Source organism: Triturus cristatus, chromosome 5_2, assembly GCF_964204655.1.
Source record: "Triturus cristatus chromosome 5_2, aTriCri1.1, whole genome shotgun sequence".
Taxonomy (NCBI): domain Eukaryota; kingdom Metazoa; phylum Chordata; class Amphibia; order Caudata; family Salamandridae; genus Triturus; species Triturus cristatus.
The window spans coordinates 899,939,780-899,959,035 of record NC_140588.1 but is presented as its reverse complement, the minus strand read 5'-3'; the positions used below and the strand labels follow the sequence as shown (position 1 = coordinate 899,959,035).

The following is a 19,256-nucleotide window of genomic DNA, read 5'->3' as shown; positions in this document are numbered from 1 at the left end:
GTTGACGGTTATGGGGTGTGTGCCAAGATTGGTGCTTCCTGTTGTACTTGTATCACTGTAAATTATATGGACAGTGGGACATTAGCTCTTGCCATCCAAGAACTGCATCGTCTTCTAGATGAGATGAAGAAGGAGGGAGATTCCCTGGAGCAGGAGTTGCATAGTATTGTTTTCATTGGATCCCCCTATGGGTATCCAAACTATTCACGTCACTAATCCCAATTTTTATCATTTTTCTATTTCTGTTGTGTGGTTTCCTAGAAGTAGGAGTTTCCTGTTGTAAAAACAGTCCTCAAATTAAGTTGTGTGCACATAGCTAGGGAAAACGTCACTGACTGCAGACACACACTCACACACTTTCAAATAATGTTATGGTCATGACATGAGGTGGATAGAGTAGTTGAAAGTTCAGTTAGAGGGGGGAATGTTGGAATGGGTGAATACAATGTCAATGAACACCATGATATGTGCAGGTCCATCAACGGCAATACCAACAAATGTAATGTCAACGTATGGCATAACCTGTGCCCGAATAACAATGTCACTACCCATAAATGCGATGTAAATGTATGCCATAATTATATCAGTGACTGCCATATCATGTTCAAAAGTTCTAATGAGCTCGTATCATTGCTCTCTGATTCACCCAAGGTGACCTCCCAAATAACCCAGAGTCAGAGATACGTGGTCAGACAGGGCCTGCGACCCCAAACCACGCCTATCGAGTAACCAGTTACAGATGGGGTCTCACTTAGCCCACAGACAAATGTGCGCCCAGGGAAAACACTGATCGATCCCACAGATAGACAGTTGCATCACAAACAGGTCAGAGGAAATTGGCCCCAATCAAACACGTTTGGTCAAAGGCGCGTGTTCTCCAAAAATATCACAAGGCTAGATGCCACATGTAGATAAAAACGCTCAGCCAATCGGGACACGCACACCACGGGTATTGATCACGCGCTCCCCTCACCAGACATCTGGACACATACACACTGGCCCACACTAGTTCTCCCCGAGGTCGAGAGCCATCTGCGTCCCTATCAGATGCCCAAACTTGTTAATTTATGACTGAGATGCTTTTCAAGAATGTTAAATTGTGTTATTGTACTTCACAAGATGTATATATTGTCAGCTGAAACTTTGTACAACAAGAGACTTTTGTCAGACGCACTCTGTCGAGAATCACCCGGCTGCTGTGTTTAATTAAACCAACTTGTTCCTGTTTTGCCACCGAATGCCTCTTGTCTTTTCATTTCTTTAAGGTAAATTCATATCCGAACAACAGTGCTGCAGGAATTTTTAGATGTCTCAAAAGGAGAGAAAATCTGAAAAGAGAAGATTTCACTAGAATGCTGAACTAAACTGCAGAAGCTATGAGTCTTTGTCAGTACTAATAATCCATCAAGACAGTAAGGTCTGTTAGGGGGTTTGGGACTATTGGGCTGCAACAATGTTGCTATTGTGCACCTTCCCAAGGAAAATGGTGGACTGTTCTAAGTCCTGATCAGAAGGTTATTTTCGTTCCTGAGACGGTGAACATTTGGGAAAATGCCTGCACTACAATCAACATAAAAAATAAAACTTTGGGTAGCTTCGGAGCCAAGCATGGAAGACGCATCTCTGTAGAGCTCCGCTAGCCCGTACCTGCTTAGAGTCATCATCCCGCTGATATCCTGACCCCGAACGCTGCTGCTGCAGGGCACTCCTTGCGGAGCACACCGAGACCCCCTGGGTGAAGTTTGGCGACAGTGGTGTGCTGGGAAGGTCCAGATCCGGCATCAACGCGGCTGTGGCCGTAATCTGGGGCTGCGCGATGACGTGCTGTGTGGGCCAGGCCGCGGCCGACGTTCACTGCGGGCCGATTGAAGAGGCCTCGCTGCGGTGGCTGTCCTCGCACTATGGAGCCCCAGGCTGGTGCTCAAAGAAGGCCTGGGGCTGGATGGGGACCTGCCTCTGTGGATTCTGCTGGCTACCTGGGCCGTGGCTTTGGCGCTGCTGCGGCAGGCCCGTCCCCCCGCCTACTGAGTGGTGCACATGGGACGTTGGGACCCCGGTAACTTGTGGAGTTCCTGGTGGGGCCCGGGGCTTTGCGGACACCCGCAGTGCCTCCGACCAACTTGCTGTGCCGCGTGGGGCGGGCCACCCTTCCCCGTTGCAGACACGTCCGCTGTTGGTAGTAGCCGGGTGGCCCGAGCTGCAGCGGCGGCGGCGAACGTTTTATCGCCGAGGAGACCTCGCCTATCTTCTGTGGGGGCCAAAAATGTGCTGGTGATAACCTGCGACTGAGGGGCCGGTCGGCGCACGCTTCCTGCCTGCAGCCGGATTCTTCAGTGTGGCGCCTCCGCTGTAGACCCCTCCGTCGTACTCCTGCGCGTCGTGGAGGCCCCATGAGCTAGTCGTTCCTCTGCCGGCTGTGCGCAGGCCTAGTGCCTCCTGAAACTGTCATCTCGGCGACCGGGATTGCTGGCAGGGGCCCTGGACTCTGTGGCGGCCCACACATTCTGGACACACCAGGAACGCTGGGTGGGACGGCCTAGCACGCACGGTGGCGATTGTGGGTCTATGGTGGCCTTGACATTGACAACGGCGGTCGCCCACTCATCTGGGCCGGGAACCTTTCTGCAGCCGCTGCTGATGCTGCGGAGGCCCCCCCCGGTAGCCTGGCATCCCGCAAGCCTGTCCCTGTCGGCGATTTCATTGGCGGTCTCTGGAGCCAGTCGGCGGCGGTGTCCTGTGCGGTGTGCTGTGGTGACTAAGGGCCTAGCCTGGTTGCAGCCCTGACCGAGCTGAGGTCATCTGCAGGGCTGGGGACATTCTCCAGGGCCGCTCCTAGTGCTGCGCGGCCCCTCGCCACTTGCTGAAGTCCTCCGCCCTCCCGTGGAGGCCCACACTCACCTACTGCGGCTGCGAGCCTGGGGGCTGGCCCCTCGGTCTGCTCCTCCGTTTCACGATGGGTAAGGACAAACACGGCACGGCGGCCCCCAAACAGAACACCATGTATCATTATACCCCCGCTACTACTGGGAAGGACGGCGCGGAGGGCCTTTCCACCGACACTGCGATGATGCTCATGGCGATCAACCAGTCACGGACTGCACTTGAGGCCCAGATCGGGGCTGTTGGTTCCGAGGTGTCGTTTCTTCACCAGGACCTTCGGAAGGCGGTTGACCGGATCACTGAAGCGGAGACCAGGGTCTCCACGGTGGAGGACACTGTATCCACCCTTCAGAAGCAAGTGGACAGGCTCACCACGGTCTCACGGGAGCTGGCGTCACGGTAAGAAGATTCAGAAGGGAGGGCCCGGCGCAATAATATCCGCCTGGTGGGCTTCTCAGAGTGCTGTGAAGGTGCTTCTATGGACGACTTCCTCTCTGGCTGGCTTAGGGCGTTGCTGCCGCCCGAGGCCATGTTTTCTTCATGTTTTGTGGTCGAGAGGGCCCACTGGGCTCTGACTAAGAAGCCTCCTCCCGGAGAGCATCCAAGGCCAGGGATTGCCCGGCTTCTCAACTACGCCGACCGTGATGCAATCCTCCGCAATGCCCGGCTTCACAATGACAAAGTGACTTTCGACTCTCATCCTATCATGGTCTTCCCTGACTACACCCATCTGGTGCAGCAGCCGCGTCAGTCCTTTGTTGCGGCCAAATGGCGACTTCGGGAGTTGAACTTATCCTATGCACTGCTGTTCCCCGCCCGGATGAAGGCGATATGTTATGCCAAGACTCTTTTCTTTGACTCCCCGAGGAGGTCTTCGCTTGGACTGAAGAGAGACGTAATCTTAAGCCGCGCTCGCTGCCGCAGCTTGATTTGGACTCTTCGCAAGGATCCCTTGGAAGTGGCCGGCAAGACAGACGCTACAGCAAGGCGCCACAGATCCCGTTCTAATTGGTGTGCCCAGGGTCAGTCGGGGAATGCTGACTGAGATCGCCCTGGCTAAAGGGCATATTCTATCCTTCCTTTCCCACAAAGCACTGTCTTGAAGCTGGGGTTCCATGGTGGGTAGCATCAGATCCTGGCGTGCTGGGGTCTTCTTCACCTGCTCTGAGGGGTACCGGATGATGTCCACCCCGGACGTTTTGGGTGGTGAGGGGTGGGGGGATCCATTGGGGGAACTGCTTGGGTCATCATGTTGGGGGCCCGGGTCAGGATTCCACACAACAGATACTCCTCGTTATTGGAAGTATGGGGGTGGGGGGGCTGTCAGGCTGGGTTTCAGGTTGTTTGTTGTTTTTTTGTTCTGCACACCAGACACACAACTCCATGCTACGTCACTAATGCACCTTCCGTTATTACACACTATAAACATTAGGGATGACCCATGACACTCCGTTGGGAGAACTCAATATTCTGGCTTGGAATGTACGGGGACTGCTAAACAAAACCAAACTGGGTCAGCGCGTCACTTACCAAAGCATTAATCGGCTGACATCTTACTCTTGCAGGAGACTCACCTTCTGGGCACTAAAGCCCCATGTCTGCCGCGATATGGGTTTGCCACAGTGTACTACTCCGGCTTTGCGAGGGGTGCTCGTTGCTGGGTGTCGTTTCAGGTAACACAACATTGGTTAGATCCAGGCGAGCGCTTCCTGATCATGTCCGGCACTATAGCCGGTTAACAGATCACACTTGGGAGTATATATGCACCTCCACCGTTAGGTCAGACGTTCGTATATAAACTTACACAGCTTTGGGGGGTCCTTCCAAGTGGCTTGACAATTCTAGGCAGAGATTGGAAGGATATCATGACCCCTCTTGACAGATAGCGTGCACAACCACCTGATACACCCCCGATCTAAACTGCATGTACTGGCACATACACTGGGCTGGACGGGCTCTTGGCGGGCATTTCACTACTGTAAGGCAGGGTTCACTGGCGCATCGTCTGTTTCTTCCCACCCTCTCACGCTTAGATTATCTGTTCCTCCCACATAGCTACATACACAGAGTGACACACACATCCATCATGCCTAGAGCCCTCCGACCATTCACCAATCCAAATCAAGTTGTGCCTGCAGACTCATCGAGCCCCTTATCGGTGGCGCAGGTCCCCATGGCTTCTCCGTGACGTTGACTATCAGGAGATGCTCCATCTCGCGATCAAGGACTACCTCAGACTTACCATGGGTACTTCACCGACCCAGGTCACCCTCTGGGAGGCCCTTAAGCCCACGATTAGGGGGAGGGACATCAGTTATCGCTCCGGGGAAAAACAGCGGCGGTTGGTGCAGGTGAGGGAACTGGAGCATCGTAAGGTCCCCACCGAAATCTCCTACACGTCCAATAGCAGCTCCATCAGTTGCATACTGAACGTGCCAAAGAGGTGTGGTTCGTGACCCAATACAGGATTTATCAATGGGGCGACAAGTCCAGTCAGATGCTCCATAGGCCAAGTCAGGGCCAGATTTCCCCGATGCAAGTTCCCCTCCTGAAGTCCCCAGACGGCAGTATGTGTACCTCCTTCGAGGATGTGGTCCGAGCGTTTGCCGGTTGCTACGCAGCTCTATATGAGGAGCGTGAGGTAATAGCCGAGCCCCTTATAGACGACCTTTTTACGGATATTCCCCCTCACCGTTTGCCCGATGATGTGCGTGACGAACTGGATAAACCAATCACCCTGTGAAGTGCAGGTGGCGTTGACCAATATACATCCGGGCCTGAACGGGTTCCTCTGTGAGTTTCTGCGCCTACATGTGGTGACCCTGGGACCTCATAAGCTTGGGGCGCTACATGACGCCTTGGAGAAGCGCATTTTGCCTCCTGACTGGCGGCACGCCAAAATTGTGGTTTTTCTTAAACCTGGTCGATCTGGGCTCGTATCGCCCCATCTCCCTGTTGAATTTTGAGCTCAAACTTTTGGGTAAGGTCCTGGCAGATTGCCTCCGCACCTGCATTCAAGATCTGGTGCATCCGGATCAGTCAGGCTTCATGCCACAGCGCTCCACCAGACACAATATTAGGCGAATCCACAACGCAATCGCGGAGGCCTCTCGCTTGGGTCGTCCCGCGGCGATCTTGTTGGCTGACATTGACAAGGTGTTTGACACCCTGAGCTGGACCTACCTTTTTAAACTCCTAGAAGCCATTAGCCTGTGGCCAAGGTTCCTGGCATATGTGAAGCTACTATATACGGACCTCACCACCTCGGTTTGTGCAGCCGGATGCTGCTCAACCCCCCCCCCCACCCTCTCCCGCCCCTTTCCGATCCATAGGGGAACAAGACAGGGGGGCCCCCTATCCCCTCTCCTATTTGCCTTAGCGATCGAGCCCTTAGCTGTGTGGGTATGCCTAGATCCTGTCCTCAGGGGACTGGACTGGACGCCGGAGTACTCAGACAGGATCGCGCTTTATGTTCTTCATGTCCGACCCTTGGTTCTCCGGGTCTCATGTCTTCCAAATTCTTTGCGTCTTCGGGGAGACCTCTGGCCTATGTGCCAATCCGTCCAAATCTACACTGTTTCCTATTCGTGGCGAACAGGGAAACCAGGCTTGGGCTTTGCAACTGCTCATTGCGGACGCAGGCCTTAAGTACCTAGGGGTCTTCATAACAAGGTGTCCCAGTGATGCTTTGCCGCATAACATAGCTCCGTTGCTCCCTGCCACCCGAGACGATGATCTGGTCTCAACTGCCTCTATCGTTATATGGCAGGTCCGCAATTTTTAAAATGCTTTCTCTTCCGCGCTTACTCTACTGGCTCCAGAACTACCCGCACCCTATCCCCCCGTCGTGGTTTCTCTAAATTAATGCTCTCCTGAATAGATTCCTCTGGCTAGGGGGCACGATTCGCGTGGCGCTCGCAACCTGCATACAGTCCACGTACTGTGAGGTCATCGCGGCGGCAGATATCCGTGCGTACTATTGGACTTCGCATCTCCTGGTGGTCAACGAGTGGTGGTATGGTTCTCAGACAGATCCAGCCTACGCCGTGGATTGGTCGGCCATGGAGGGTACCCCACTGCTCCATTTCCTATGCAGTAGCTCCCCCCTGGAAGCGCTTCCCCCGGCCTGCCGAGTAGGTATTCAGATATGGAGACGGGTAGTTCAGTCCATGGGTTGGTGGGATTTGGTGACCGGCGCCACTCCCCTCTGGCAGGGAACGTGTCTTCGGCCTGTCACATCATTGGTGGGGTTTTGTAGATGGGATGATATCGGGATATCTACACTTGGGGACATAATACAGGGGACCACCCTCAAATCCTTTCAAAAACTGCAGTCAGATTCTGACCTCCATAAATCACAGTTCCATCGCTATTTGCAGCTCCGTCACGCACTGACCCCTCTGATCCGGCAGTTAGTCGTTACCTGAGTTCCACCCGCTGGAAGGTCACTTACTGATGGGAGATCTGGGGGCCCACAAAATCCGTCAAATTTACCTAACTCTCACTACACATTCCAAGACCACTATTCACTGAACCCGGGCGGCTTGGGAGGCAGACCTGCCAACTCTGACAGACGACGATTGGGCCGAGGCGCTGGCTAGCCCTCGGTACGCCGCCACCTCTACCAGATACAGGCTAATCCAGTTTAAATACCTCCACAGGGTATATTACACACGTGTCCGCCTTTGGAAAATGGGGGCAATTCAGTCTCCTGTCTGTCTCCGATGTGGCGCAGATGAGGGGTCGTTCCTGCACACGGTGTCGAGCTGCAGAGCATTGCAGCTCTTCTGGTCGAGTGTGTTCTCTTGCATGGGGCAGGTGTTTGCATGGTATGTCCCGACGGGCCCTAGATTAGCGCTCTTACATAGCACAGAAGACATCGGGGGGAGGGAACAGGTATAAAAGACACCTGCTGATTTTGGGTCTCACATTGGCTAAGCGAGACATAGCACAGCACTGGCAGGATACGTCCCCGCCTTGTATAACCAACTGGAAAAAGGCCTTGGATAGGTGCATGTCAGCAGAGAGTGCAGTGTTCCGGGCGAGGGGGTGCCCACAGAAGCATTGGAAGATTTGGTCCAGGTGGGCCAAGTACAGGGGTATAAATTTGTCACTAATGTCACAGTCAGCCACCCGGGACCCTATAGAACGACTGGTGGTGAATGACTTACCTGTGGAAAGTACCGGTGCTAAAAAGACGTAGATGGGCAGTCCTTTGATTTGTACATATAATATTATCAAAATGTGTGTGGTGCGCACTTGGGGGGTTGGAGGATGGGTGTTTGCCTCAGTCTGATGTTCTGCAGACCTTTGGGGCGGGTGTTATACAGTACGTAAGGACCTTTCGTTCTGCATTTCAATTGTACTTTGCTTGCTGAGCTCTGACCTTCTGGTACGGTGAAAATTCAATAAAATATGTTTTTAAGAAAAATACAACTTGAAAATGCAGCTTTCATTAAGGCCGGCAGAGGTTGGTTGTGGACTGCAGCGGTGTTTGTTGTAGGATCAGACCTGTCCTTGTACTCATAAGTCCCATATGAAAGCCTATGTGTCCGCTCCTTGTGGAGTGTACATCCTCTTTACATACATGTTTTCTCTGCATATAATCTTATCATCTCATTACCCGGCATACTGATGGGGATATCGATGAAGGAGAACTATTTTTAAACCGGACTCAAGGTTATGACAATTTGGGAGTAACCAGTGCTGAATTTGAGCTGGCGGTTTCCGGTACTCGGCACCGGCACTTATTTGCCAACAGCAGTGCTTGTGACAGCCTGCCACAAGGTGGCACTGTTTGGCTAATTTAGTGGTGACTACAACAACAGTTCAATATTTATGCAATATACTTTGAAAATTACTATTACCTGCCGCCCAAGCAATTCTTATAGCTTTGGGGCCTGAAATAGTACGAATTATCACACTTGTAGGAATGTGATGGTTAGAATTTGTGTTGTTACTATTACTGGCAACGCTGGTAGGGGAATGTGTGGTGCAAGCTAAAGTGATCTCCTGATGACAGCCCTAGCACTTATTTATTTTCTCAACAAATTAAGCATTGTGAGTAACTTGGAGCCTCATTTACAAATTCTTGGCGACTCACCTTCCTGAAGGTAGGGGCTTCAAAATCAAATGTCATCTATAGGCATCGTAGCTCATACTGACCCTTTCCACCGTACTTGACAACTGCCATTGTGTGGTTTCAGCTGGGAAGCCCCTAGAGCAGTGGTCTTCAAATTTTTGATGTCGAGACCCACTTGTCAAACCTTTTTAGCCGTAAGGACCCCTTCTGACAAATGTTTCTAGAAACGTGTTCTCATCATCAACATCTATCGATAACCATAGATGCCCGTTAGATCTGGCATCTTTTGGCATATTTCCCCTGTTTTTTTCCTTTCTGACCTCTTAGTTTTGACTCTGTTTTTGCTGATTCAGTGTCTCTGCGCACCTTCTCACTGCTTTTCAGTGTTAAAGTGCAAGTGCTCCTATTGTAAATTGTATTATCGATTGGTGTTTCCATGATTGGCATGTTTGGCTTTGCAAGTAAGTCCCCTAGTAAAGTGCACTGAGGGTGCCAGGGCCTGTAAATTAAATGCTGCTGGATGGCCTGCAGTACTGATTGTGCCACTCACCCATGCAGCCCAGAAAAGGGTCATCAGACCTGCCACTGCAGTGTCTGCGCAGTTTGTGCCTGCCATGTCGACCTGGCAAATGCATCCATTTGCCAGGCCATAATCTTCACTTTTCTTACATGTAAGTCAACACTAAGGTAAGTAAATATCAAAGGGGAAGGAATGAGAAGCAGTGATCCATCCGGCTTCCAATGGTAATACAAAAAATCAAGTTGAGGGAGAATGGATCACACGCAAGTTACGTGTAAGGAAGAACCGGAACAGGTTACCTGATCACGGATGTCCCGAGGAAGCCACAACACGGCATCTAGAAAGAGACAATAACTCTTCAATATGAATTAACATACATGTGACTACCTGATCACTCAGAAAAGGCGGCAGAACGTGACCCCTTCATTCCTTGGTCCTGACGAAAGCCTTAAGAATGAGCGAGAAGGCTGAAACATGTTGACCTTATTCACTGACCTTATTCACTGATGCAATAGACCAGTAACTTTGTCTATTACAGCATCATTTTTATTTTTAATTTCCCACTCCACTCGTATTCTCAATAAATTTTTGTAGCCTTTTGAGCGTAGTAGGGAATTTTAACTTCACCACTTATGAGCACCCTGCACATCCCTCTTTTCTCTTTTTGATACCTGGACGCTACTGTAAAATCAGTTGGTCTACCTCCAGGTGGAGGACAGCATACTAACAAAAGAAACCCAATGAAGATGCTGTGATAGTACACGAAGGCGGAGAATCAAGATACACCGCCCCCGACCTGTGTACTCATATGAGGGTTTTCTATACAGTTTCCCAACATTAAAGACCCTGATACTACAGGACAAGTGATCCATTCTCCCTCAACCACTAAGGTAAGCCCAAGGTACCCCTGTGGGCAGGATGCCGTGTATATTAAAGGTAGGACATGTACTGATGTCTGTGACATGTCCTGGTAGTTCATTAGTGGGTTTCATTTTTTTACTATGGAAAGGCTATCTGTCCCGTAGGATAGAATGGGAGTTTACTTATAACATCTTAGAAGCATTTCTTCCCATTGGGACACAATAGAGAAATGAAGCTTTGTATGCCTGAACTCAGAATATAAAAATGCATCTTTTAGTAAAGAGGATTTATATGTTCTGTGTTTGAAAATACCACTTTTAGAAAGTAGGTATTTTCTTGCTTAGCCATCCTGTGTGCCTCTGCTGGGTTTGTGGATTGACTGTCTTGCTTTGTAGTGACCGGGACTGGGGATGTGCATTCTCATCAGACAGCCACCTGGGGGGGCAAGGTGTTTCCTGCCTTTCCTGGATGTGTCAGGACTGGGCTGAATAGACCTGGGCTGTATTTTATTGGGAGGAGATTTCCTCGCACCTGAATGGGCCTGGTCTGCCTTGGACAATGCTGTCTTCACTTCCTGCCAGGAAGCTGGGCCAGAGAGGATGGAACTGGTTTGGGCTGGGCACAGGTACTCTCTGCCCAAAAGCACAAAGAGAAACTGAGTATAAATATTGGGGTCCAGACCCCAGAACTTTAGAACTCGCTGGAATCAAGGAACCTGTCAAGAAGAAGAGCTGGAAGAACTGCCAAGAGGAGTACTGCAACTTTGCTGTGTTGTTGCTTTGGCCTGCAGTTGCTGCTTCTTCCTTGGGCAGTGAAAGGACTGGACTGACCTTTCTTTAGTTGTTGCTGAGTATCTCCAAGGGCTTGAAGTAGAGCTTGCCTCCTGTTCTGAAGTCTCAGGGACCGCCTCAACCCTCACTGACATCTGGGCAGTGGCGGTGCGTCCATTGGGGGCGTTGGGGCGTTGCCCCCCCGCCCGCGCCCGCACCGTAAACTCTTGGTTTATTTAAATTGAGTTCAGCTGCAGCGGCTCCGAGGGAGAACTGACAATCATGACTGTCAGTCAGCATGACGTCGGACCGCCCACCCCCTTCAGAGTCTGAAGGGGGTGGGCGGTCTGGCGTCATGTTGACTGACCGTCATGATTGTCAGGGGCAGGCAGCAGCACAAGCACAAGTGCGCATGAGTGGGGATGGTAGGCAATTTTTGCACCGTGCCCAGTCATGCGCACTGGTGCCTGCTCAGGCTGGCGCATGCCCATTAGGAGAGCGAACCTCGGTCTCCTAATGGGCAGGCGGGCAAAGCGTAACACTGCCCTGGCCTGCTCTAAGCCAATCCTGGTGCTGCTACAGCGCCAGGATTGGCTGAGAGGGGTTTGCTAGTACTTCCCAGCAGTGATGCGGCTGTTCCACTGTTGGCGCCAGAACGGACCCGAGGCCGGCGGCGCGGACCTGGTCAGGTAGGAATCGGATTGATTTTATTTTAAAACTCCCTCCCCCGGCCCCCTCCCCCGCGCGACACCCCCTCTTCTCCCCTCGCGAGCCGCGACTGGCAAGGGGCTTGTAAATTTGCCCCAAAATATGCAATTTCGATGCGATTACACATCATATGAGCATGACTATCACTTGTGGTATTATTGCACAAGCCCTTTGTTTGAGTCTGGTTTTACTGTGTGCTAGCATTTTACACGAAGCCAGGCTATGATGTTCTAGTTGACCTTGGTTTATGTGAATACCTATGTGTGTTTGAGCTCTACCCGCCCTTTTGTGGCCCCGATTAGATTGGAGGTGCTGTGCTTGCTTCAACACCCCAACGCAAATATATTTTGGTCCGGAAAGTTGAGCAATGCTGCCTTGTACACTGATTTGCACCGGTGAACGAGAGAGATGCTTTAGGGTTCGACCTTTGTGTTGCTGGTGATAGTGTAAGGTCACTTTCCTAGTCAGTATGCAGTTTCTTGGGGTACGCGTTCGCCGCACACGTCTGTGTACAACTTCTGAGAGTTACAGATTAGCATAAAATGTCATCGAGTTAAGGCAGCTGCTGCACAGATGAGGATATATTTGCACGAAGGAGCACGTTCTATCTAAATCCTAGACTCGTCCTGGCGGAGCTGAGCAGTCGCGCGCTCTTCCGCTAGTTAGACAGCAATGCCCATTGTTTGAAAGTCGGGTACATAATGGCATTTATTTACATGCGCAGCCATAAAGATAAGCCCCAGCTATCCTCCCAGCCCCGAATCCTGAACCTCGTCACCCCGGCATTTACAGGAAGGCTCCTCGGCTCAGGTAGTAAGGAGATTGTTAAGGGAAATAACTTGTGTTTTACCCAATATTGCACGCAACAATAAACTTTATTGAAATTAAGATGGGGAAAGAGGCTGCGTTCAAAGCACACATTTCTGCTTGGCATAGTTTATAATCGTGGGGGTTTCACCAAGTTAGTGTTCCTTTTATCTGCACTGGATATGAAAAATGTCCTGTGCGCCATGTGGCTTTTTAACTGTAATTATGGCGGCCGCACCTTTCGCAACGCTTGATGTTTAACGTTCATTCTTGTTTTGTGGGCACTAGATATGGAAAATGTCCTGTGCGCGATGTTTTACTTTAGTGCTAGTGTCACACGCGCTTTATTTGTTAATATGGCGGTTGTGCAAGGGGGAGTGAGTTGCTGGCTACTCTACTTTCTATTACCTTCTGTGTGGGGCCAAAGCTCGACTTCCTGATCACAATGGCTTTGCTTTTCCTTTGTCACTTTATTTTGCACTTTTTACAAAGAGAGGAACAGAGAGAGATGGAGCTAAGCAGAGGCAGAATGAGAGAGTGTGGCAGAAAGAGAGAGGGGCATAACGGGTATGTTGAGCTAGAGAGAGAAAAACAGGGACATAGGAAGTAAGACAGATATAGGTATGAGCATACGTACACAGTTATCTCTACTATAATCAGACACTGAAACAGACCATTGAATGTTGGAATGTAAAATCTTGTCCCGCTTTGGGGTAACTTAAAATTTTGTCTGCTACAGGAATTTTTAAATATGAGAGAATGTTAATTTGCTTTGGCAAGTCATGCATTGTAGACTGCACGTAACACACATGAAATGACACATGGGAGGCCTGCTTTGGCAGTGAATTGGATCTGGAATTTCGGAGTTTGAGTTGCATGGTCAATATTTGTGTGTCACTTTCATAGTTATTTAGACTGTGTTTCTGTTTTATACTGTTTCTGCCTACATATTGAGCCACAGTTTTGGTTGATTTTGATTGCAGTGGCTCAGTTTATTTGGTGATTCACAATTCCAATCATGGGTAAAACATGGCTTGTTGAACATAGATGAGATGTACTTGAAAATAATTGTTGGGTTGCAGTTCAGGTTTTCAATTTGACAAATCTTTTTACTTCTTACCACCGAAATATGAGTGTCTTCCTGGTCGAGGACCACACTGATTTTTCTCTTATCTGTCTTGTATCAAGACCCTGCTGGACTATGGGGTGAAAGAAAGCTTGAATAAGCAGCTACCTATGTTATTTAACATCTCTTTATTAATGTAATAACTGCACTTTCACAATTGCTTTATTAACCTTCCTGCTTTCTCAAATTTGCTTGAAAATGCACCATTTGTCCACTCGTTTTTCAAAATTTTCTCGGGGGGGAAATCCCCCCGAACCCCCCTTAGGTTGTTCGGGGCTCGCTCGCTCCGCTCGCTCGCTGCGGTGCAGTATGCCAATAATTTTACGCGCACCACTTTCAAATGTCACCAGCTGCCACTGCATCTGGGTACCGCCTCTGGAACCGTGGTTTCAGTTGCCTCAGAGGGGGGAAAGCAACCGGCTCCATCACTGACTCTGCTGTTGGCTCCGTGTCCTGAAGGCACTGCAGAGGGCAATGCTGCATCTCGCACTGCAAGCCTGGTCTCACTGATGACGGCCGCCGAGCTGCAGCTTGCACCGTGACCTGTGGGCACCGCACTCTGCACCGTCTCACTTCACTTCACCACCCTGGTCTCACTGACGCCGTTGCTGACTTTGACAACCGTGACCGCACCATGGCTTGGGGGCACTGCTCATAAGTCTTGCGACACACTGTTTAATATTTCCCCACCGTAAAAATTATTTGCTGTGGTAATTGGGGGCTATTAGAAATGGGGGTCTCTAGTTGGCAATGGTTTGCACCTTTGTCCAAGAAGGGACCTTTCCTTCTAGTCAGGGTAAGAGGGATACACTACTAAAATAACCCCTGCTGACCCACATTTCTAACAGCTCCCAATTACCACAGCAAATCATTTTTACAGTGGGGAAATGATATTAAACAGTGTTTAGCAAACCAACGGTCACTGAGCGTAGGGGTGTAGCCAAAGGTGTAGCTAAAAACAAATGGCCTAATTTAGGAGGAATTGGCATAGGGCAGCGTTGCAAGTCTTCTTGCGGCGCTGCCCTATGCCAATGTTACAGGGCAGGAATGCAACGTATTTATGAAAAACGGTGCATTAGAGTCCTTTACCCCTCACAAATTGCTGCCTAGCACCAACTTAGGCAGGATTGTTTTTGTACGGGAAGAGGCACCTTCCTTTACCAAAACAATCCTGAGGGGCATTTTCCTATTTCTATGTGAGCTGCATAATGCAGCACACATGGAAAGAGGAGAAAACATTTCTCCTCGTTACGCCTCCACTGGAGAGGTGTCAGTTTTTGGAGCTGTCCCAGGTTAACGTGATTTTGTAAATATGGGTCAGCATCAAAATCCATGGGCTTTTCGTGGGAACCCCACGCAAAGCCCTTGGAACACCTTCTTGACACAGAGTAAGGCAACGCAGTGACTTGTGCTGCTATTTCTTACTCCATATCTATGAGGCAATTCAAGCCATGCAGGGTGACTTTGCTCTGCCTCAGGTATGGTTGAGATGCTTGCGCCACCGGAGCATCAAAAAAAGTGATGCTCTGGCGATGCAAGCCTCTCATAAATGAGCACAAAATATTCTAGACGTTTTTTAGGTCTTTCACCTTCAGGTATCTACATTTAAAATAATGGGCAGCGTAAATTACAAATAAATAAAAATAAAGTTAGTTCCCAGTGGGAAATGCACTGTAGTACATAATGAAACCTATATTAGTTAATGCACTGCAGAGGTCAGTGTGTAACCGGAGAACCACATAATTAAATCTTGATTGGTGCAGTGGAGAATAGTGATGTGTATTTTAAGTGCTACAAAGTCACAGCCTGTGACGGAAAGCACTGTGAATATGGAAGTCAATTTTTTATACTTTCATTACACACAGGGTAAGATAGAATGCTGCAAAACGTGCAAATAGTTTTACAATAAAATGGTGCTTTCAAAATGTAGGTTTTAGTAATACCAGAGCGTAGTTTTACATAACCGTCCCATCAACACCTCTTTAGGGGCACTAAGGGCTGTTTAAATGCAGTTAAAATTAAAAGCAAGAACTTCACAGCCCAGTTGTTAACTCTTTACATTTCCACTCAAAAAAACACATATGTGTCTTCACAATAAGCCAGGACTGCTCCTAAGCATCCTTTACACTTGCAGATTAACAGATAAGGCATATTTGCTTTTCATTCAGGCAAGCAGCTGATAACTATCTCAATTAGCTGTCCCAAGACGGCTGTCTTTTTGTAGGGACAAGTGAAGCTGAGGAATTTGCGACCCCCTTCCTATGCCTCCACGACCCCCCTGGGGGTCGTGCCTCACAGTTGGAAGAACTCTGCCCTAGAGGCCCTAAATTTGGCTTTTTCCCCTTAAAGTCACATGAGCCTTTGTCGCTCCGTGTCCTCTTTCACCTCATACTGCAGAAGTCCCAGTGAATGTATGACCACTAGACAAACCCCAAATGCCACAGTAGCACTGGCATCTGGTTGATTGTTCTGAAAATTGAGCGCTATAGAGAAATAGAGTTCTGTCAAAAAACTGAATCTGCGCAAAAGAGCAAGATGAATGTACTCCAGAGTTAAGCAAAGAGTAAAATGAATGTACTCCAGAGCTAAGCAAAGAGCGTAGTATCAAAAGTTAACAGCACACAAGTAGATTAATAAATACCCCATGAAAAAAATTAGCAGTATCTTACTGAAAAGGGCCCAAAAAGGTAGAGGGATTTAATCTTTCTCCAGTTATAATTTATGACTTATGTGCATAACACGTTACAGTGTAGACTTGCATTTAGTAAGTGTGATTCATAAATGTAATACATCTGTGGAAGTGTAGCATAACGTGCACATTACCCACCTATAAATCTTAAAAGTGCCACCCAAGGCCAGTTATATGGGAGCATGCAGATTAATACTGTTCAGTGTTGGTTCCCACCCTCAAAGTAGTAGACGTTTGTTTGGACACACCTTCTACCCAAACGGATCTGGCATTCAAAGTGCAGAAAGAAGTAAAGGGTGTGTGGTATTCTCTCCACCTTAGAAAAGGAAGTAATTTATGTAAACGACATAGGTAAACTAGTGCTATGTGAAAGAAACAAAACAAATGCCACAATATTCATAATACTATGTGTGGATAATCTATATGCAGAATGCAAACATGTGCTTTGGAACGTGGGCTTAAGTTATCATGACGGCCTTGCATGTATGAGCATTCATTATGACAAGGTTGTTCATGGATACGCGGCAAAACAGCATGGCTGTCTGATAAAAATGAGGATTATGCGCATATGTGTAAGTGCAACATTTTCATTGTGCAGTTGCTCAACAAATTGTATACCTAGATAAATTGATCCCTGTTTGTTCAAGAATCACCCACCTATCATGACTAGTTGAAACCTTACAGCTAAGGGAGGATGATGCTTGCTTTCTGAGTAAGTGCTTATGTCTGCATTTCTAATAATAAGAAAATAATGACAAGTCATAGCTTTTTTATTGTATGTTGTTGAGAAGTGTCCAGGTATTCTAATAGGTTATGACTTATGATGTGCTTCGTTTGACGGAGAACTGCAATGTGTTATAACCCAATCACGTTTATGCATCATCTGCCACAGTTAATGGTCAAAATGTAAACAAATTAAAATCAGTTTTAATGTCTTAGGGAAGAAGAGTGAAGAACTGTGTATCACCTGAGTTTTAAATGCAGCATTCGGCTTCTCCATATCATACACAAAGATATTGTTTAATACATCTTTTTTTTTTATTTGTTTAGTTCAAAGGAGTGCCAGGAAAGGCACTGGCCAATGCACAGAAACCGATGTATTATCCTTCGTGGATGTGCGATTGTAAATGAGGTCCCTACGAAGGAAAGCTGGTCTGAGCAAATGATTGAAAAACATCAGCATATTAACCCAAAGAAGCCTATTGAATTGAACATGGATGTGGCACAAAATAAGGAAGTAGAGACATCGGACAGTAGAAATGAAGTTCTGATAAAAGTTAAGTACAACCACATAAAGCATGAACTAAAGATACCCAAAAATGCAATTGAAGGTGAGCCGTTAGCACATATAGCAAACCATTTGAGAATACCAGCTGAGAAGATGCGACTGATCTGCAAAGGAAAACAGATGCACAAAGAAAACATTTCACATTTTTTGAGAGCGAATGCCATTTTCCAGGCTTTCGGTGAGCAAGCAGAGTCTGAAGATGGACTGGAAGTAAAGGATATTGAGGTGCTGATGGCTCAGATGTCTGTTGAGCGAAGTGTTGCTGTAAAGGCCCTGCGAAAAACAGGAGATCTAATTGATGCTATCTTTTATGTTTCTGACAGACTGTAACAGATATCCTTCTGTTTTTGTGAGTTTAGATAAAAGTGAAGTTTTATTCTACATTTAAAGTAACACAGAAAGGATAGGCGATTTCAAGAAAGTGCAGTACAATGAGAAAATACCCAAAGGCCAGTTTTTGTTACATTTATTTACTAAAATTGTGTTCAGAATTGAAGAAGAAAAAATAATATATATTGCAAGCAGTAATTTGACATTCCAAACCAAAACAGAACCACAGCAAAGTTCTAGTTCGACACATTTCCCCGATGTTTGCTAAGAACGTTAACTTTGGAAGCTTACAGAAATCAGTCTTCTGGCCTGATTTTGAGTTTGGTGGGCCGAGATACTCTCTGGCATACCATTCTTGGCAATTGCTCAGTCTGCCCGCCGCACTTAGAGGTGGGCTGACCTTCAGTATTCCGTCAATGGAGCCCCCTGTCAATAGATTTCTTCCTCTGACGGCGCAACAGTAGGGGCCGTTGGAGGGAGAACATCACACTCTGCCCTCGTTAGGGAGGATGGTGTAATGCCTTTCTCTTCCTGTCCATCAACACCAGGAGAAACGGAGCAGTGAGGGACAAGAAAAAACAAATGCTTGGTTGAATCCAGTCCCAAATACCTCACTTAAGTTACATTTATAAGTACCAAACACTACTTGCTCCATGCTCCACCCTTAAACTATAAACTCTTCTTTTTAGAGAAAGACTGGAAAATCTTTGTTTGTAAAATACGGTTCTCAAGTAAAACGCAACTTTTGGATGTGGTTTCTTCTTCCTGTCAAAACGTATAGTACATTGCATGAAAATATTTTTAGATAACTATTCCTTCACATCTTTCCAGCTGGCTTCTAACATTGTTTGGTGTCTACTACTTCAGTTTAAATGTTTTATCGTAAAGAAATCTAGAACTTTGCACTTATCATTTGCAGGCGACCTCCATTTCAAATTTTGAGCTGAATGTTTCAAATTAGTATTTTCTCACTGTGAGCATTTTTTACCCACTGGGTGCAAAAGTCACTAAGATGAGTAACTTCTATTGCTTGAAATATTTGTATACACATTTCAGAAAGAATGGAGAGAAGCAGAGACAGAAGTGAAATACCTATGAAGTATTGTGATTACCATACACAACAGGGCAGGGGAGGAGACATAACTTAGTTGTACAAGTTGCTTACTAACATGACTAAATCCAACCAAAATGAAAT

The 19,256-nt window shown here is 47.9% G+C and overlaps 1 protein-coding gene across 1 annotated transcript in view; it reads left to right on the top strand.

Annotated features, from left to right (window-relative positions):
- Window positions 1-18,816, top strand: part of LOC146829383 (uncharacterized) — a 59,726-nt gene extending 40,910 nt beyond the window's left edge. The window contains exon 2 of the mRNA XM_085608042.1: window positions 17,494-18,816. Coding sequence (XP_085464168.1) covers window positions 17,494-18,061 — 568 coding nt within the window. The 3' untranslated portion in view covers window positions 18,062-18,816. The remainder of the gene's footprint in view (window positions 1-17,493) is intronic.
- The last annotated feature ends 440 nt before the right edge of the window (window positions 18,817-19,256 follow it).